General features: G+C 38.9%; 2 protein-coding genes across 2 annotated transcripts in view; both read left to right on the top strand.

The window, feature by feature from the left end:
• Positions 1 to 16,793, top strand: part of LOC127529677 (uncharacterized) — a 1,084,638-nt gene that overhangs the window by 838,942 nt on the left and 228,903 nt on the right. The gene's annotated exons all lie outside the window — the stretch shown is intronic.
• LOC127529676 (uncharacterized) overlaps positions 7,082 to 16,793 on the top strand; it is a 238,094-nt gene continuing 228,382 nt past the window's right edge. Inside the window, exon 1 of the mRNA XM_051934180.1 lies at positions 7,082 to 8,053. Coding sequence (XP_051790140.1) covers positions 7,139 to 8,053 — 915 coding nt within the window. The 5' untranslated portion in view covers positions 7,082 to 7,138. The remainder of the gene's footprint in view (positions 8,054 to 16,793) is intronic.

Raw genomic sequence — 16,793 nt, 5'->3', positions numbered from 1 at the left:
TCGAGAGACTGAGCGAGAAGTCTGAGTGTCTTGGCTTGCAAGTGTCCTGGATAAAAACCAAGATCCAGGCCTTTAATGACCTCTTGGCCACAGTCATCAGCACTGTGTCTGTTTGCGGAGAGAGTGTTGACCTTGTTGAGAGATTTACTTACATTGGCACTGACATTCATATCTCTGGTGACTCTTCCTATGAAGTCAGTAGACGGATTGGGAGAGCATGGGGGGTCATGAGGTCGCTGGAAAGGGGTGTGTGGTGCTCCCAATATCTATGCAAAAGGACGAAGGTCCAAGTCTTTAGAGTCCTGGTGCTTCCTGTCTTACCATATGGTTGCGAGACATGGACGCTATCCAGTGACCTGAGACGAAGACTGGACACCTTTGATACTGTGTCTCGCCGGAAAATTCTTGGGTACCATTGGTTTGACTTTGTGTCGAATGAGCGGTTGCTCATGGAGTCCCGAATGAGGCACATTACCTGCAGGAAGCACCAGTTATGGCACTACGGCCATGTGGCGCGTTTCCCCGAGGGTGATCCGGCTCATAAGATCCTCATTGTTGGGGACCCGAGTGGCTGGACCAGGCCAAGGGGTCGCCCACGTAACACCAGGCTGCGGCAGATAGAGGGTCATTTCCAGAGGATGGGACTGGACCGCGTGTCTGCCTGGGGGGTTGCAAACCAGGATCCCAAGTTGTTTCGTTGTGTAGTGGGTGCGGCAACGCACTGTACCAGTGCATGCTCCCCAACTTGACATGACTTGACTTGACATATCATTATTTGTGTTAAAACATGCTGTATATGTAATATACAAGCAGGCAACAGGATGGCACAATGGTTAATGTTGTTATTCACTGATGGTTAGAGATTCACTTTAGGTTTTTCAAATATTTAATCTTTACTTTAAATAGTAACTGGAGTCATGGTTTGTGTTTTTTCTTGCAATCTGTATTTCTTCCTTTCTTCTCTTCTAAACTCTGTAGCTATTTTTAAAAAAGCCTTTCACCAATAGAACACAACATTAGAATATTAGAACAATCTAGACAAGAACAGGCCATTCAGCCCAACAAAGCTCGCCAGTCCTATCCAATTAATTCTTCTAAAAAAATATCAACTCTAGTTTTGAAAGTCCCTAAAGTCTTATTGTCTACCACGCTACTTGGTAGCTTATTCCAAGTGTCTATGGTTCTCTGTGTAATGAAAAATTTCCTAATGTTTGTGCGAAATTTACCCTTAACAAGTTTCCAACAGTATCCCCGTGTTCTTGATGAACTCATTTTAAAATAACAGTCTTGATTCACTGTACTAATTCCCTTCATAATTTTAAACACTTCAATCATGTCACCTCTTAATCTTCTTTCGCTTAAGCTGAAAATGCTCAGCTCTTTTAATCTTTCTTCATAATTTATCCATTGTAGCCCTGGAATCAGCCTATTCACTCTTATCTGGAACTTTTCTAGCACTGTTATATCCTTTTTGTAGCCTGGAGACCAAAACTGCATACAGTACTCCATTTGGGGCCTCACCAGTGCATTATAAAGCTTGAGCATAACCTCCTTGAATTTGTACTACACACATCATGCTACTGTATATAGTCTAACATTCTGTTTGCCTTCTTAATGGCTTCTAAACACTGTGTAGTGGTCCAGTGCCACTCAGATTCACGCCGCTGAAAATATTGTGATTAATTTGTTTTTTTGGTGGGGATTCCAGGACCGGATCAGCCTTGGTCTGACCCGCACTCACTCACAGACAGACACAAAATGCAATAAATCAAAAAAATGAATGAATAATATATTAAATAGAAAGTAAATCTAAAAAACAAATAATCAGATAACCCCCCCCCCCTTCCCCTATAGTGATAACAAATACAACACACAACAATAAACACCTAACAACAAACACCCACGACAATATCCATGAATCAGTCCCAGTAGCAGTAACTGAAGAAGTGGTATGGAGTAAAAGATGATGATCCTGTGAACAGCTTTCTGTAAATAATGTAATAAACAGTCCTACCAGTAGTCCTGATGTGTTGAGTTGTGAGGTTTGGGGAGCACTCCCTCCAATGAAGCACAAAGACCAATCCAACACTTCTCACACGACAGGCAGGCACGAGACAGACCATACATCCTTACATGTTCACGATTCAGAGTATAAATGATATTCCTCAGGAGTTTTGGCAGATGAGACAAATAGGTGAACAGAAACACAGACAACAGCCTCCTTTGCTGCTTAGCCAGCTCCTCTTTAAGATTCCTGCCAGCCCCTCTTGTCCCCAGCAGCCCCTGCGTTCTCCTCAAACATCAAATCAGGGCAATACTCTCGGGGCATCTAGGAAGTTGAGTCCTTTAAGTTGTAGCACTGCTACAACTGTCTGGAAGTTGACAGCATAGAGTTCACAACGACTCTTAAATCCTTCTCATAAGGTGTACTCTCGATATTCAAACCTCCCATTGTGTATTCAAACCTAACATTTGTATTCCCTATATTGTAATACTTTACACTTAGTAACATTAAATTTCATCTGCCACAAATCTGCCCAAGCCTGTATGTTGTCTAAGTCCTTCTGTAATGATTTAATGGATTCCAAATGATCTGCCAATCCACCTATCTTGGTATCATTTGCAAACTTAAGATGAAATATTATAAACAATGGTTATGTTGTAGGATACCATGAAATAGTATACCATACCATTATACCATCGCTATTACCACTGTGATATTTACCCAGACACCACCAGTCGGAAACCACATTTTTATAAAAGTCACACGTTTATTAAGCACCATAAATACAGATTCACAGTCCCAAACACCAACACAATGCACTCAGCACTAATCACCACTATAATGGCTTCTCTCTCTCAGTCCTTAGCCGCCTTTCTTCTCCTTCCAGGAGCTTTGTACTACTCCCGCTCCCGACTCAAGCTCCCCAACTGTAGGAAGGCGGCCCCTTTTATTTCCGCCCGGATGTGCTTCAGGTGGCTGATGACATCCTTCCGGCAGCACTTCCTGGTGTGGTGGAAGTGCTGCCCTTTGCACTCCAGGCGTCCCTGGCAGGTTCCTCCGCCATCTTGCTGAGTGTGGCAGAAGTAACTATTTCTGGGTTCCACGAGGCGTAAGGCGCCCCCTGGCAGTGGCCACGGGTCCCAATGAGTTAAAACCTTTTTACTCTTCTCCCGTGGTCTTTTCCTAGTCCAGGGCGGTTGCCCTCTCGTGACTCGGAAAATATAAAGTCCACCTTCCGGTCCTTCTAGGAGTCCCGGCCAGGTAAGGACCCCCAGCAATCTGTGACACCACTAAATTGCTGACAATCAGCAAGTTGAATCTGTAGACTCTTGGTGTTTCTTTTTACTAGTACTCCAGTGTAAAATGTTTTATTCTTGGTTTTCATGTTGTAGGTTATGTTAAAATGTACATTATAATATCATTCTTTAAGCACCACTGTTGTTTTCAGATGTAAGCTTAACACCATTTGTCCATTACTCTACAAAAGTCATATCATGCCATTTGTCTATTTAATCAGTGTGATCACTAGAGCACCATTAACATAGTGTAATTTTTTTTAGTAGTGGCTAATTTTTAATATATCTTTAACATTTGTAATAAACCTACTATGGCTGCTAGTCTAAAAAAACCAATGGAAGGTTGAGTTGACACCCACTACAGTACAACATTTAAAAACAACCAAAACCTTTAGTCCACCTATGGTTTAAAATTGAACACACAGCTCACTTCTTACTTTATATACTGTGTAATGCTAATACCAATTAGTTATTACTAATTAATTAGTAGGGCTGGTGTATCTAACAAAGTGAATCCTCACTAATTAAACCAATATTTTATTATAACAGAAAAAACATTTTTTATCTGATTTTCTTGATTGTGCAACAATAATAATAAAAAGAAAAAAATAACATACTGTGGCAGTGCCAGCAGTTTCAATCATGACATGCCACTTTGAATTTTCTGCCTTTAAAAGACCTACATATTTTTCAAGACTTTTGACTACAATTTTGGCATTTCCGCTTTGTTTTGATGAAATATATGATTGCACGTCTCTGACTGCATTTCTTTCACAGAGACACAGTGGTGTAGTGGTTGCCACTGCTGCTGCACAGCTCCAGTCACCTTTGTGGACACAATAACCAGTCCAGTATAGCTGGCAGACGTTTCCCAAGCCCTCAGAGACACTTTAAAGACAACTGCACCATTATAATCCAGTCACATCTAGTTCAGTTAGACCTTCCCCATTGACTTTAATGCAGTTCGCCAAGGTCAGCGAATATCCTGAATATTTCTGTGATTTCAGGGAACTCACAGTGAAGCGAACTTGGCAATGTTCACTCTTTACTAGTCAGGATCGATATGCATCCATAAATTTTTGACAACACTAGTATATATTAGTTTTAAAATGTTTTTAAGCAAGAGCTAATACTGATCATGAAAAAATAAAGCGTATTTTAGTAGAATGGCCCCAGCCTTTCAGGCTACTGTGGCATTTCAGTTTGATGGAACAAATAGATATCAGACCAGTTCTACAAAATATGTCTTCTGTTTTATTGTACACAGAAATTTCCACAAATAAGCAGTCTATCATAACATTCATTATACTGAGCTTCCTACAAAAAAAGTCCACTACTGTTTAAAAATCTCACTTACATATAAGTTACTGTTATTCAAAAAGTATCATTATATTCTCACAAATGTGTGAGAAGGGGACAACTTTAGGGCTTGGTTAATAGTAATTGCACTCCAAACCAGGGACTGGCACTGTCAGTCATTACCTCTTCTCTTCCTCCCTCTACAGAAAGGATGATTGATAGACCTACCATTGATGATGCCTTCTGAACCCATCTCTTCTGCTACCCAGTCCTTAAAACTAACTACTCCACCATCTTGTAGTCTAACTTTGGCTTGCATCTAAAGAAGAATACTCATGTTTATTTTTTATTTGTTTTATGATCTTGCAATTAGATGGTGATCACTTCAGTGACCCAATATTTCATGAGATCTCTTGTTTTGTGCAAATATGCAAACCAGAGTGCACATTATAGAGTCAATATGCTGTTTCTACTGAATATTCCATTAATGCAAGGATTAATGACACCAAGGGAGGTCTAACTTTTAGCCAGAGGCCCCAAAATCTATGAAATGATCTACCTGCTTGTATAAGTGATGCACAGTATCTTCAGTCTCAATCCAAAATGAAGCATTCCAGTCACTACTTACCATGACTGGTAGTTGCTGCTTAGCTGTCTTTATTGTATCTCTGTTTGTTAGACATTTGTATAAATATTACAATAATTTTGAACTATCACCAATGCTTCTTTACTCTGTTTCTGTTCTCAATATCCTGCTGAGGCACTTTGGATGCCATTGCTGTTTTTCCAAGCTGTTCTTCTGCCCACTGGGAAGACACCAGAGATACTGGGGTCTTGGAATTCAAAGATCAAATCAATGTTTAAAGGATTTTGTTGTCTTATCAGACTACCCAGCACAAACTTATGCAATACTGTAGAATGCCTAGGAGGTGATGGAAGGCCATTTGGCCTAGATCTTTAGAACTGTGACCATATCTGCTTTTGGTTTTGATTTTACATTATATTCACCCTTGGACCCTCCCTGCTCATGGATACTGCTGAGTGGTGGCTCAGTGACCCATTTTTAGGAGGTATGGTCTTGGTGGTCATGACTTGTTACTTACTAGTGCACAATGCATTTCCTTGTCATCAGGGATTACATATAAACCTGAAAGATTGTGAGTATGTTTCTTTGTTTGACTTTAGTGGATTGATATTGGGCTTCAGCTGTTGGAAATGATTTTTGGTTTGTGTTTGTACTTAGGTGAAAGTTAGTAAGAGTTCTGGTTTAGAATTTTGGCTTTTTTATTTTTGACTATGTTTCATCTTCTGGTCTTGTAATATTCTCACTCTTCCTAAGCAGAAAAGCATCCATTTATGTTAAGTTTATATTTGATTTTGCATTGCTTTAGCATGTAATTAAACAAATGTGTGTTTTTAATTTTGTGCGTTATGTAATTTATAATGTAATTTGCTTCAGCACCTTCACTCACCAAAGAACGCTATATAAAAAGTATAGAATTCAATTGAAGATAGCTACCTTGATTGATGGACTATTTAAACACTACAGACGAAACCACAAAAAATTCAAAACACTGCATAACCAAAAAGTAGCCTGAACAATTGACATAAAGTATGGACCTAATAAAAGTAAATTGCTGTTTCCCAGCACTACTCATTTATAAACCCTCATAAACTGTTGCCATTGCTATCAGTTTTCTCAGCAGGGAGCCAGATATTATTGATAAGATTACATGTTTTAAACGTGGCATGAGCAGCAGATACTGTCATTACACAGTATGGGTATTTAAACTTTAAAATTAACATATTTCTTCAGCATCAGTGAGATGGCACCCTGCTGTACATTAGAACCATATTAGATTTGAATATGGCAAGATGCACATCATAAATGTTAAGTCTTAATGCACTGTTTATTTCTTAAGCATTTTGTGCACTTTGAAGTAACCTTGCCTTGCCACAAGGAGTTAAACACAACTTCTGCAAGCTGAAGCTGTTGATACCTATACTGATCCATTCAACATCTTAGAAAACGGAGAAAACATTTATTTATGTAGCATTTTTTCATACATGAAAGGAGCTCAAAGTGAACCCAGCCACAGGGGATGCACAAACCAGTGTGTTTCCATACCGGATCGGTCAAGCCGCAGGTTAACAACAACCACCACCAGTACTGTTAGTCAACAGGGTGCTGGCGGAAATTGGGATACTGTTGGCCGGAGAAGAAGAAGGAGAAGAATAGGGGGGAGATGTGTCCGGAGGCAGGAGGAAAGTAAAGAGAGTGGAACTGAGGGTAGGAACTTTGAATGTGGGCAGTATGACTGGTAAGGGGAGAGATTTAGCCATTATGATGGAGAAAAGGAAGGTTGATATATTGTGTGTGCAAGAGACTAAATGGAAGGAGAGTAAGGCCAGGTGGATCGGAGGTGGATTCAAATTGTTCTAATATAGTATGGATGGGAGGAGAAATGGAGTAGCAGTTATTCTGAAGGAACAGTATATCAAGAGTGTTTTGGAGGTGAAAAGAGTGTCAGACAGAGTAATGATTATGAAGCTGGAAATTGGAGGTGTGATGATGAACATTGTTAGTGCATATGCCCCGCAAGTTGGGTGTGCAATGGGTGAGAAAGAAGATTTTTGGAGTGAGTTGGATGAAGTGATGAACAGTGTACCCAAGGGACAGAAAGTGGTGATTGGAGCGGATTTCAATGGACATGTTGGTGAAGGGAACAGAGGAGACAAGGAGGTGATGGGTAGGTATAGTGTCAAGGAGAGGAATGAAGGAGGTCAGAGGATAGTGGATTTTGCCAAAAGGATGGACATGGCTGTGGTGAATACATATTTTAAGAAGAGAAAGGAACATAGGGTAACGTACAAGAGTGGAGGAAGATGCACACAGGTAGATTACATCCTATGCAGAAGAGTCAATCTGAAGGAGATTGAAGACTGCAAAGTGGTGGCAGGGGAAAGTGTAGTTAAGCAGCATAGGATGGTGGTCTGTAGGGTGACGTTGGAGATCAAAAAGAGGAACAGAGTGAGGGCAGAGCCAAGGATCAAATGGTGGAAGTTGAAAAAGGAAGACTGCAAGGTTGAGTTTAGGGAGGAGTTATCAGACAGCTGGGAAACTACAGCAGATGTAGTAAGGGTGACAGCAAGAAGGGTGCTTGGCGTGACATCTGGAAAGAGGAAGGGGGAAAAGGAAACCTGGTGGTGGAATGAGGAAATACTGGAGAGTATACAGAGGAAGAGAATGGCAAAGAAGAAGTGGGATAGTCAGATAGATGCAGAAAGTAGACAAGAGTACAAAGAGATTAGGGGCAAGGTGAAGAGAGAGGTAGCGAAGGCTAAAGAAAAGGCGTATGATGAGTTGTATGAGAGGTTGGACACTAAGGAGGGAGAAAAGGACCTGTACCGATTGGCTAGACAGAGGGACCAAGCTGGGAAAGATGTGCAGCAGGTTATGGTGGTAAAGGATGAAGATGGAAACGTACTCACAAGCAAGGAGAGTGTGTTGAGCAGATGGACAGAGTACTTTGAGAGGCTGATGAATGAAGAGAACGAGAGAGAAGAGGTTGGATGATGTGGAGACAGTGAATCAGGAAGTGCAACGGATTAGCAAGGAGGAAGTAAGGACAGCTATGAAGAGGATGAAAAATGGAAATGCCGTTAGTCCAGATGACATACCTATGGAAGCATGGAGGTGTTTAGGAGAGATGGCAGTGGAGTTTTTAACCAGATTGTTTAATGAAATCTTGGAAAGTGAGAGGATGCCTGAGGAGTGGAGAAAAAGTGTACTGGTGCTGATATTTAAGAATAAGGGGGATGTGCAGGACTGCAGTAACTACAGGGGAATAAAATTGATGAGCTACAACATGAAGTTATGGGAAAGAGTAGTGGAAGCTAGGTTAAGAAGTGAGGTGATGATTAGTGAACAGCAAGAAAGAGCACCACAGATGCAATGTTTGCTCTGAGCATGTTGATGGAGAAGTTTAGAGAAGACCAGAAGGAGTTGCATTGTGTCTTTGTGGACCTGGAGAAAGCATATGACAGGGTGCCTCGAGAGGAGCTATGGTACTGTATGAGGAAGTTGGGAGTGGCAGAGAAGTATGTAAGAGTTGTACAGGATATGTACGAGGGAAGTGTGACAGTGGTGAGATCTGCGGTAGCATTCAACGTGGAGGTGGGATTACATCAGGGATCAGCTCTGAGCCCTTTCTTATTTGCAATGGTGATGGACAGGTTGACAGACGAGATTAGACAGGAGTCTCTGTGGACTATGATGTTTGCTGATGACATTGTGATCTGTAGCAACAGTAGAGAGCAGGTTGAGGAGACCCTGGAGGGGTGGAGATATGCTCTAGAGAGGAGAGGAATGAAGGTCAGTAGGAACAAGACAGAATACATGTGTGTAAATGAGAGGGAGGTCAGTGGAATGGTGAGGATGCAGGGAGTACAGTTGGCAAAGGTGGATGAGTTTAAATACTTGGGATCAACAGTACAGAGTAATGGGGATTGTGGAAGAGAGGTGAAGAAGAGTGCAGGCAGGGTGGAATGGATGGAGAAGAGTGTCAGGAGTAATTTGTGACAGATGGGTATCAGCAAGAGTGAAAGGGAAGGTCTACAGGACGGTAGTGAGACCAGCTATGTTATATGGGTTGGAGACGGCGGCACTGACCAGAAAGCAGGAGACAGAGCTGGAGGTGGCAGAGTTAAAGATGCTAAGATTTGCATTGGGTGGGACGATGATGGATAGGATTAGAAATGAGTACATTAGAGGGTCAGCTCAAGTTGGACGGTTGGGAGACAAAGTCAGAGAGGCGAGATTATGTTGGTTTGGACATATTGGGAAAGGATGCTAAGGATAGAGCTGCCAGGGAAGAGGAAAAGAGGAAGGCCTAAGAGAAGGTTTATGGATGTGGTGAGAGAGGACATGCAGGTGATGGGTGTAACAAAACAAGATGCAGAGAACAGAAAGATATGGAAGAAGATGATCCGCTGTGGCAACCCCTAACGGGAGCAGCCGAAAGAAGAAGAAGAAGAAGAAAGGAGCTCAAAGTGCTTTAAAATATTAATAGCTAAAATAGTTAGAAAAAGATAGTAAAGACTAAGAAATGGTTATTTATAGCTGTAGGAAATATTAATGTCCTGCTTAATTATGAACAATGGTCAGCTGGCCAGGGAGTACAGGAAAATAAAAACTCCTGTTGGCCTGATGTTGGAGAAAATAAACCAGTGGGGATCCAAGACCAAAAAACCACCCAGAGCTCCACTAGGCATTCTACAGTCCATGAATGTGTTACCATTAACAAGATATTCTTGTTGCGCTTTCTTCATCTTCCCAAAAATTCAGTAGCATACGTAGACCAGGGAGCAGTGGTGCACAGAATTACTGATTAGGGACCCACCTTTAAAAAGCAAATAGAATTACATTTAATGAAAAGAATCAATTTCTTCTTCTCCTCAGTATAAAGTGATGCTAGTGAATGTGTCAATAAGCATAAGCAACAAGCAGCCTGCTATACCATCACCCTCCGTCGCCATAGAAAGGTCAAGATGTTCTTCCAGCTCAATCCTTGATTATCTTGAAGTGAAGTGCTGGAGTTTTAGAGGGGTAATAATAGATTGTTATTTGGAACATATGCATTTCATGTGTGTTCTGTGTATACAACAATCTAAGTAAACACATCATTAAAACAGAAATGTTTTTCATGTTTAGTAATAAATTACAAAATGTCGACATGAACTGTATAATGTGTGAAGGCTGAAGTCCAAATATCAAATAAACACTTTCACAAAAGGAGCAAGTGCAATCTGACAGCTTCCATGGTGGAGCGGTTAGAACTGCTGACTTGTAATCAAAAAGCCACGGAATCGATTCTAGGTGTCTCGCAAATTTACCATTTTGAGTAGTGAGCTGCTCTTACTGTTAATATTATACAATAAAAAGATACATTTGATTTGCGTCTGTAACTTTATAGTACTTGTAAAAGTTAGCGTTTTTTTTTTTCACTTTTATTCTCTCAATCACGATCACGATATAACCCCCATCACCACAGATCTGACACTGTTAGTTTTTATTTGAAACTGGGAATAACTGTAGATGTGAGTGGTGTTTTGAGACAATGGATCTGGAAATTCTCTGATGTGGAGGGATAAAAGCTGACACACAAACGCTGGTGAATCTGCCTTCTTCGTATCTCATTGTCACTTGAATTTTTTTTATTCAGTTTTATTGAGTGTTTCTGCTCACGCTGAATTAGTATCTAATTCAGGTGACATTACCTTTGTGACATTACCGAATACTGCTTTAATTCAGATTTTTGCTGCAAATTCTTTCACACTAACACCACCAAGGACTAGGTGTAGCATGTTTAACATTAAAAAGCTCTATTGAACAATTCATTTTAGCCGCAGGTAAAAAAAAATACAAATATTGTATGCAGAAAAGAACTCAGTTACATACAGTAGTACAATGGCATTGTAACTGAGGCCCTTTTACTGGGTGATGACAGGTAACACAACTAGTTTGCACATATGATCACTTTACACATGATATCCATTGAGAATTAGACCTCTAAAAGAATTTGATATTCAATAATCCTTAATATTTGTTGGAATTTGGAGAGGCAGTAGACTGGAATAAATGACCAATGAGATTCTCATTGGTGAAATACTGCATGCATTAAATCTTGAACATAATGTGTGTTGATATTTGTTAGAAATACATTGTATTTTCATAAACAAATTGATTGAATTCCTAGCAAACGTTGATTAAACTAGGATACCATGCTGTTGATCACCCACCTGCAAATAGATTACTTTTTTACCCATAATGTTTACAACACGTATTTGTTGCTTAAGAAGTTTCTTGCAATTAAAGTTACACTATTCATTTTGCCAACTATATTAGGGCATGTATGTTAGAAAATACTATTAAAATAAAGTTGATCAACCCTTCAAGCAGCAGTTCAAACTTCACACAGCCACTGCAGGAAATGTGACATTAGCCTTCCAAGAAGTAGTTCTAATTTGTCCTTTGTGTTGTCTCTGTGGGCAAATCGACTCAGACTGTAAATGAATAACTAATCTCTGCATGTGCACAGTTTGCCTGCTGCTGTTTACATTCCAACACTTCTCCACAGCGTGCTGCTTTAAGCAGTGCTAGTTTTCTATTTCTGACTCTCCAAATGCAATTGACAACTGTAAATATACTAATTCTGCAGGCCATTTGAATTCTGTGTAATTTCTTCAAAGCCCTGTCATAAGCAACAGAGGAGAACAGTTGACAGAAATTAGTATATTAATTAGTATACATATACATTTAGTTTATTAGTATAAAAACTATATATATTGTACAGCTAATATAGAAATTCATCTAACAATTCTTTATGTTACATTTCTGTTATTATTCTTTATTGTTAGCTGTGTCTTCTATCCTCTGATTATTGCTATGTGTAGTGACCTTTTGTTTGAGAAGGATGCTATATAAATAATAATAATAATTATTATTAGTAGTAGTAGTACATAATTGCCAAGATTTATTCTGTAAACAACAATATCAATATATATACAATATCAATATCAATATAACAATAACAATATCAAATCAATCTAAAAATCACAAGAATTCAAAAAGAACTTTTGATGGTGAAAAAAGAAACAATAATGCAATATTGAAGTGACTTCAAAAGAATCTGAAATCAAGAACACACTTTGGAAACACAGAGACGGACTGAAACCAGAGAAAATATACAATGACAAAGCTTGAGAGAGTATACTGTATTTCAGAGAGTAAAAGAAAGAAGAATAGTTCTTGAAAGCAAAAAGCTGTAAACAGGTCTTTATCTTCAGTTTAAACATTAGTTTTAGATTGAGTTTTACACAAGGGTTTGGCAAAGTGAGACCACTGATTGCAGACAACAGATTTATGTTGGGCAGTTGGTGCAGAGCTGTATTCTCAAGTATGTGTTTTGACAGATTTGTAATTCAATAGCAGAGTTTAATTCAAAATTTGTTATCTGGCAGCAAGCCAGTTGTTAGGACAATAGAAGTGCTTCATCCCATTTTTTATTTTCTTAGTGTTTTTCATTTCTCCCAGCTCCCTTACTATTATGTTGTTTTCCTTTTCTTTTGTGTTTATAATTTAACATCCTCCATGGTAGTTATTGTTCTGATTTTGCAGGGGTAGGAAGACCATTTGAATTTGGGCTGTAAAAGATAATTGTTTCCATAGCCTTGTGCTGGTGGTCCCCTGTTCTTCCATAGGGCCTCAATTTAAAAGTTTTTCTTTTCTTATTTGAAGCATTTTCTATTTTTCATTTCCTGGTATTGTTTCGGTTTCTCCCTGTTGGATTTCTGACTTTAGATTTTGTTTTAAATATTTTAATTTGTTTGGTCTGGTTTGACGTTTTACTTGTTAACTGGTTAGTGTTATTATTACTCCTCTGTTTTTCTGTCTTGCCTTTGGGGTTGGCCTGTTTTCTAATTTTAATCAAGTGTCCTGTGTTTTGGATTTTGCATCTTGTCTTCTGTTTAGTTAATTAAGGATTTCTTTCACTTAGTCTTCTTTTTTCTTCTCTGTTCTTTCCTACTCTGCTTGTGCTAGATTGGTCAGTTATGGGTTGCCCTTCTCCCTGAATTATCTAGTTACTGTTAAGAACTAATTTTTGTTAATTTTCATAAATCAAAAAGGTTCTTTCTGGGGTTTCTATTATATTATGCGTATGATATTTTTAGCTTTTATTTCTAGCTAATTAGAATTATTAAATATTATTAGTGATCTCTTATGAGTTTTTTTTAAGTTCTGGCCTTCAAGATGTGCGAATGTATCTTAATAGCAATGCAGATATGTTATTTGAGGTGTAATGGATCACTGTGTCTGGTATAATTTGGGACTTAAACAGCAACATAGACCCTATGTAAATTATTGTTATTCTTAGTTTATCAGTTGTTTATTACTTGTTTTATTTGTAGTATTGATTACCTTTGTGTGTTTCTGATTGCACATCTGACTGTGCCGTTCTATGGCTTTAACCTGAGAGTGCACAGTGATTATTAATTTGCATGTTATTCAAATAATGAATTTCAGGATATTGCTGAGTCCTACTGGCTTGTTTGTGCTGTCAAGACAACCATGAATGGCTATTCAGTTATCTTCAAACAGAAATGTCTCCCCTTGAACTGCTGCTAGGTTTATTTACACTTCCCAAAGAAATGTCAGCTAAATTAATGACAACATAAAATTGAATACCAAGTTAAGTCAAGTCAACTTTATTTATAAAGCACTTTACATACAACAGCCACTGACCAAAATGCTGAACATAGGCTAAAATAAATTTTAAACAAAAACAAAATAATAAATAAGTAAATAAAATACAATAAATGAAACTAATTAAAACATAATAAACACAACTAAACAGAGTTAAAACAGAGTAAAATCAACTGCTCACACAGGATCAAACGCCAAACCAAAAAGGTAAGTCTTAAGAGCAGACTTAAAAATGGCCAGTGAGGAGGCCTGTCTAATGTGGATCGGCAGTGAATTCCAGAGCCTTGGAGCCACAATGGAAAAAGCCCTATCCCCTCTGAGCTTTTGCTGAGTCCTAGGCACATCCAGAAGCAGCTGACCAGCTGATCTGAGTGAGCGGGAAGGAGAGTGCATATGCAGCATCTCATCGAGGTAGGGCGGAGCAAGCCCATTTAAGGACTTAACAACAAATAAAAGAATCTTAAAATGAACTCTAAGCTGAACAGGCAGCCAGTGCAGTGAGGATAATACAGGTGTAATGTGCTCATTCTTTCGCATGCCAGTTAAAAGGCGTGCAGCAGCATTTTGCACCAACTGGAGCTGAGACAGGGTGGACTGGCTAACACCAACATACAACGAATTACAATAGTCCAACCGGGTTGTAATAAAGGCATAGATTACTGTTGTAAATTGATCTTTGGAAAGAATGTTTTTTATCTTCGCCAAACGTCTTAGCTGAAAAAAACAAGATTTCACCACCGCGCTGATCTGACCGTCCAGTCTAAATCTATCTATCATCTATCCTAAAACCCAAATTTGTAATAACAGGTGTACCATATTGTGCTAGGGGACCCAAATCCACTGGAGCAGAAGTAGAAATAGACCTACTGGTGCCCCCAGGACCAAAAACTATAACCTATTTAAAGCAGATTACAATGACTTAAGCACATATGTCAGAAGGGGACCTTGTTTTTCGATTTCCTGGATAATCCAGTTACTGATTGTGTCAGGGTTGTCTGCAGGATGTAGGTATTTGCTGTTGTCGTGGCGAAAAATCTTCACCAGAAGGCTTTTTACCTGAAATAAATGCTATTAGGAGACTCGGGATAGGCAAACAGAGTTTACAGTTTTATTGCAATAAAATAAGCATAATAATAATAAAAATAACAAGGACTCAACCCAATACGGACAAATTGAGCTGAGCCTCGAACAATTCAAAATCCAAATCTTATACTGTACATCATTTTCTTATCACTTTGTCCTTGCTCAATTAGCTCATTCTACACCTGGCTTTACTGTCCATTGTTTTATCTAGGTTTCTGTTCTGATTATTTTGATTGGTCTAAGGCTGGGCAGATGGCTTCCTCTTACCATCTTTGGGCTTTTCTTATGTCATTTCCTATCTTCTTTGACCTCATTCAAATGAGCTCTTTTGCATCATCTCCTCTGACTCCCCTCTATTCCTGTCCGGCCTCCCTTTTACTCCTGTCTGGCCGAACCTTGAGCTCCCATGGGAACCCTTATTATCTCCTTACTTTCCTATCGCTGGCCCCCTCCTGGTATCTTTACTTTTCCATGCTGTTCTTATTTTCTCTAACTGGCCAAGGCTTCAATTCCATATATGGGTTTCCTTTAAGCTTTCCAAACTTTTTATATTAGTGGCCTGAAGCTTAAGCTTTAATTAAAATGGAACTATAGCATATGCCTTTATTTAATCATTTGCTTAGCATGTTTGATTTATATTTAATTTCAGTACTTAGGTTAAATGTTAGTATTACTAATTTTCTAAATATACGTATATATATAGAACATATTTTGTCATTTTCCTTGCATTACTTCACCTGACCTTGGCAGCAATGCCTTTTTGCCATCTTTGCTGATTCAATATTTCAGCTGGCATCTTTTAGCTTCCTATCTCTGGACACAGGTGTTCTCAGTCTTTTTTGCTTTATCTGTTCTTTCCCAGACTAGCAATTCTGCTGTAAGCGTAAAAAATAATGGAAAATGACTGATTTTTAATTAACTATTCACTTGACCTATCTTATTTTCTCAACATTCTAATTTATGCTTAATCTAATGTTTTAGAAGCTTTTATTAACTTTTTATGGCTATTTATGTTAATTTGCTATTTTCATGCTAATATAAAAAATTTTCCTTCTACACTGTCTTGCAAAGGAGTCACTGCTTTGAAGTCTGGCTGGTTGAGTATACAAACAATATCAAGTTGTGATAACAGACGTGGGGGGTATTTTTCATATGTGGATTAGTCGTTTAGCCGGATGTAATTGTTGACAATTTGGCCTGATCCCGGATCTATCGGTTTTTCGAAACTCTTGCTGGAAGTGTTGTCATAGCAACACATCCTAATCCTCAAACCTGCTCGGAGCAGGTTTGTTCTACGTAAACAAGGATTAGTTTACACACATAATTGGTGACGGTGCGTGGAAGTCATCCAGTCATGGCTTGATATTTGATATTGATATTGGTGTGCAAATTATACGAAGAGAATTTCATATAGAGAGGGTTTTGCGCGATCAGCAAGATCCTTTATTGCTCCTGGAGGAAATTCTTTTCGAAAGATTCCGCTTTAGCCGAGGGGGAATATTGTACCTCAAAGATTTATTAGCACCTCATATTCGAAGTCAAACTAGGCGAAGTCGGGCTCTCACAACCACACAGACAGTATGCATTGCTTTGAGGTTTTTTACAAGCGCCACTTTTTTATATACTGTAGGCGATGCGGAAAATCTAACTAAAAGTGCAGTTTGCCAGGCAATTCATATGTCAACAATTCTTTAAATAGTTATATACCAATATTTACCAGTTTGAAGTATATTCTTGTACTTCACTTTAACCTGTTCCCATGTTCTCCTTGTGCTCACGTTTGATCTGGAATTATGACATATTAAATAATAATTAATCTGACACATAGGAAATGAAACGCTGCTTT

This window comes from Erpetoichthys calabaricus, chromosome 11, assembly GCF_900747795.2.
Source record: "Erpetoichthys calabaricus chromosome 11, fErpCal1.3, whole genome shotgun sequence".
Lineage (NCBI taxonomy): Eukaryota > Metazoa > Chordata > Cladistia > Polypteriformes > Polypteridae > Erpetoichthys > Erpetoichthys calabaricus.
The sequence above is the reverse complement of the archived record's forward strand: the minus strand, read 5'-3'. Positions and strand labels throughout refer to the sequence as shown.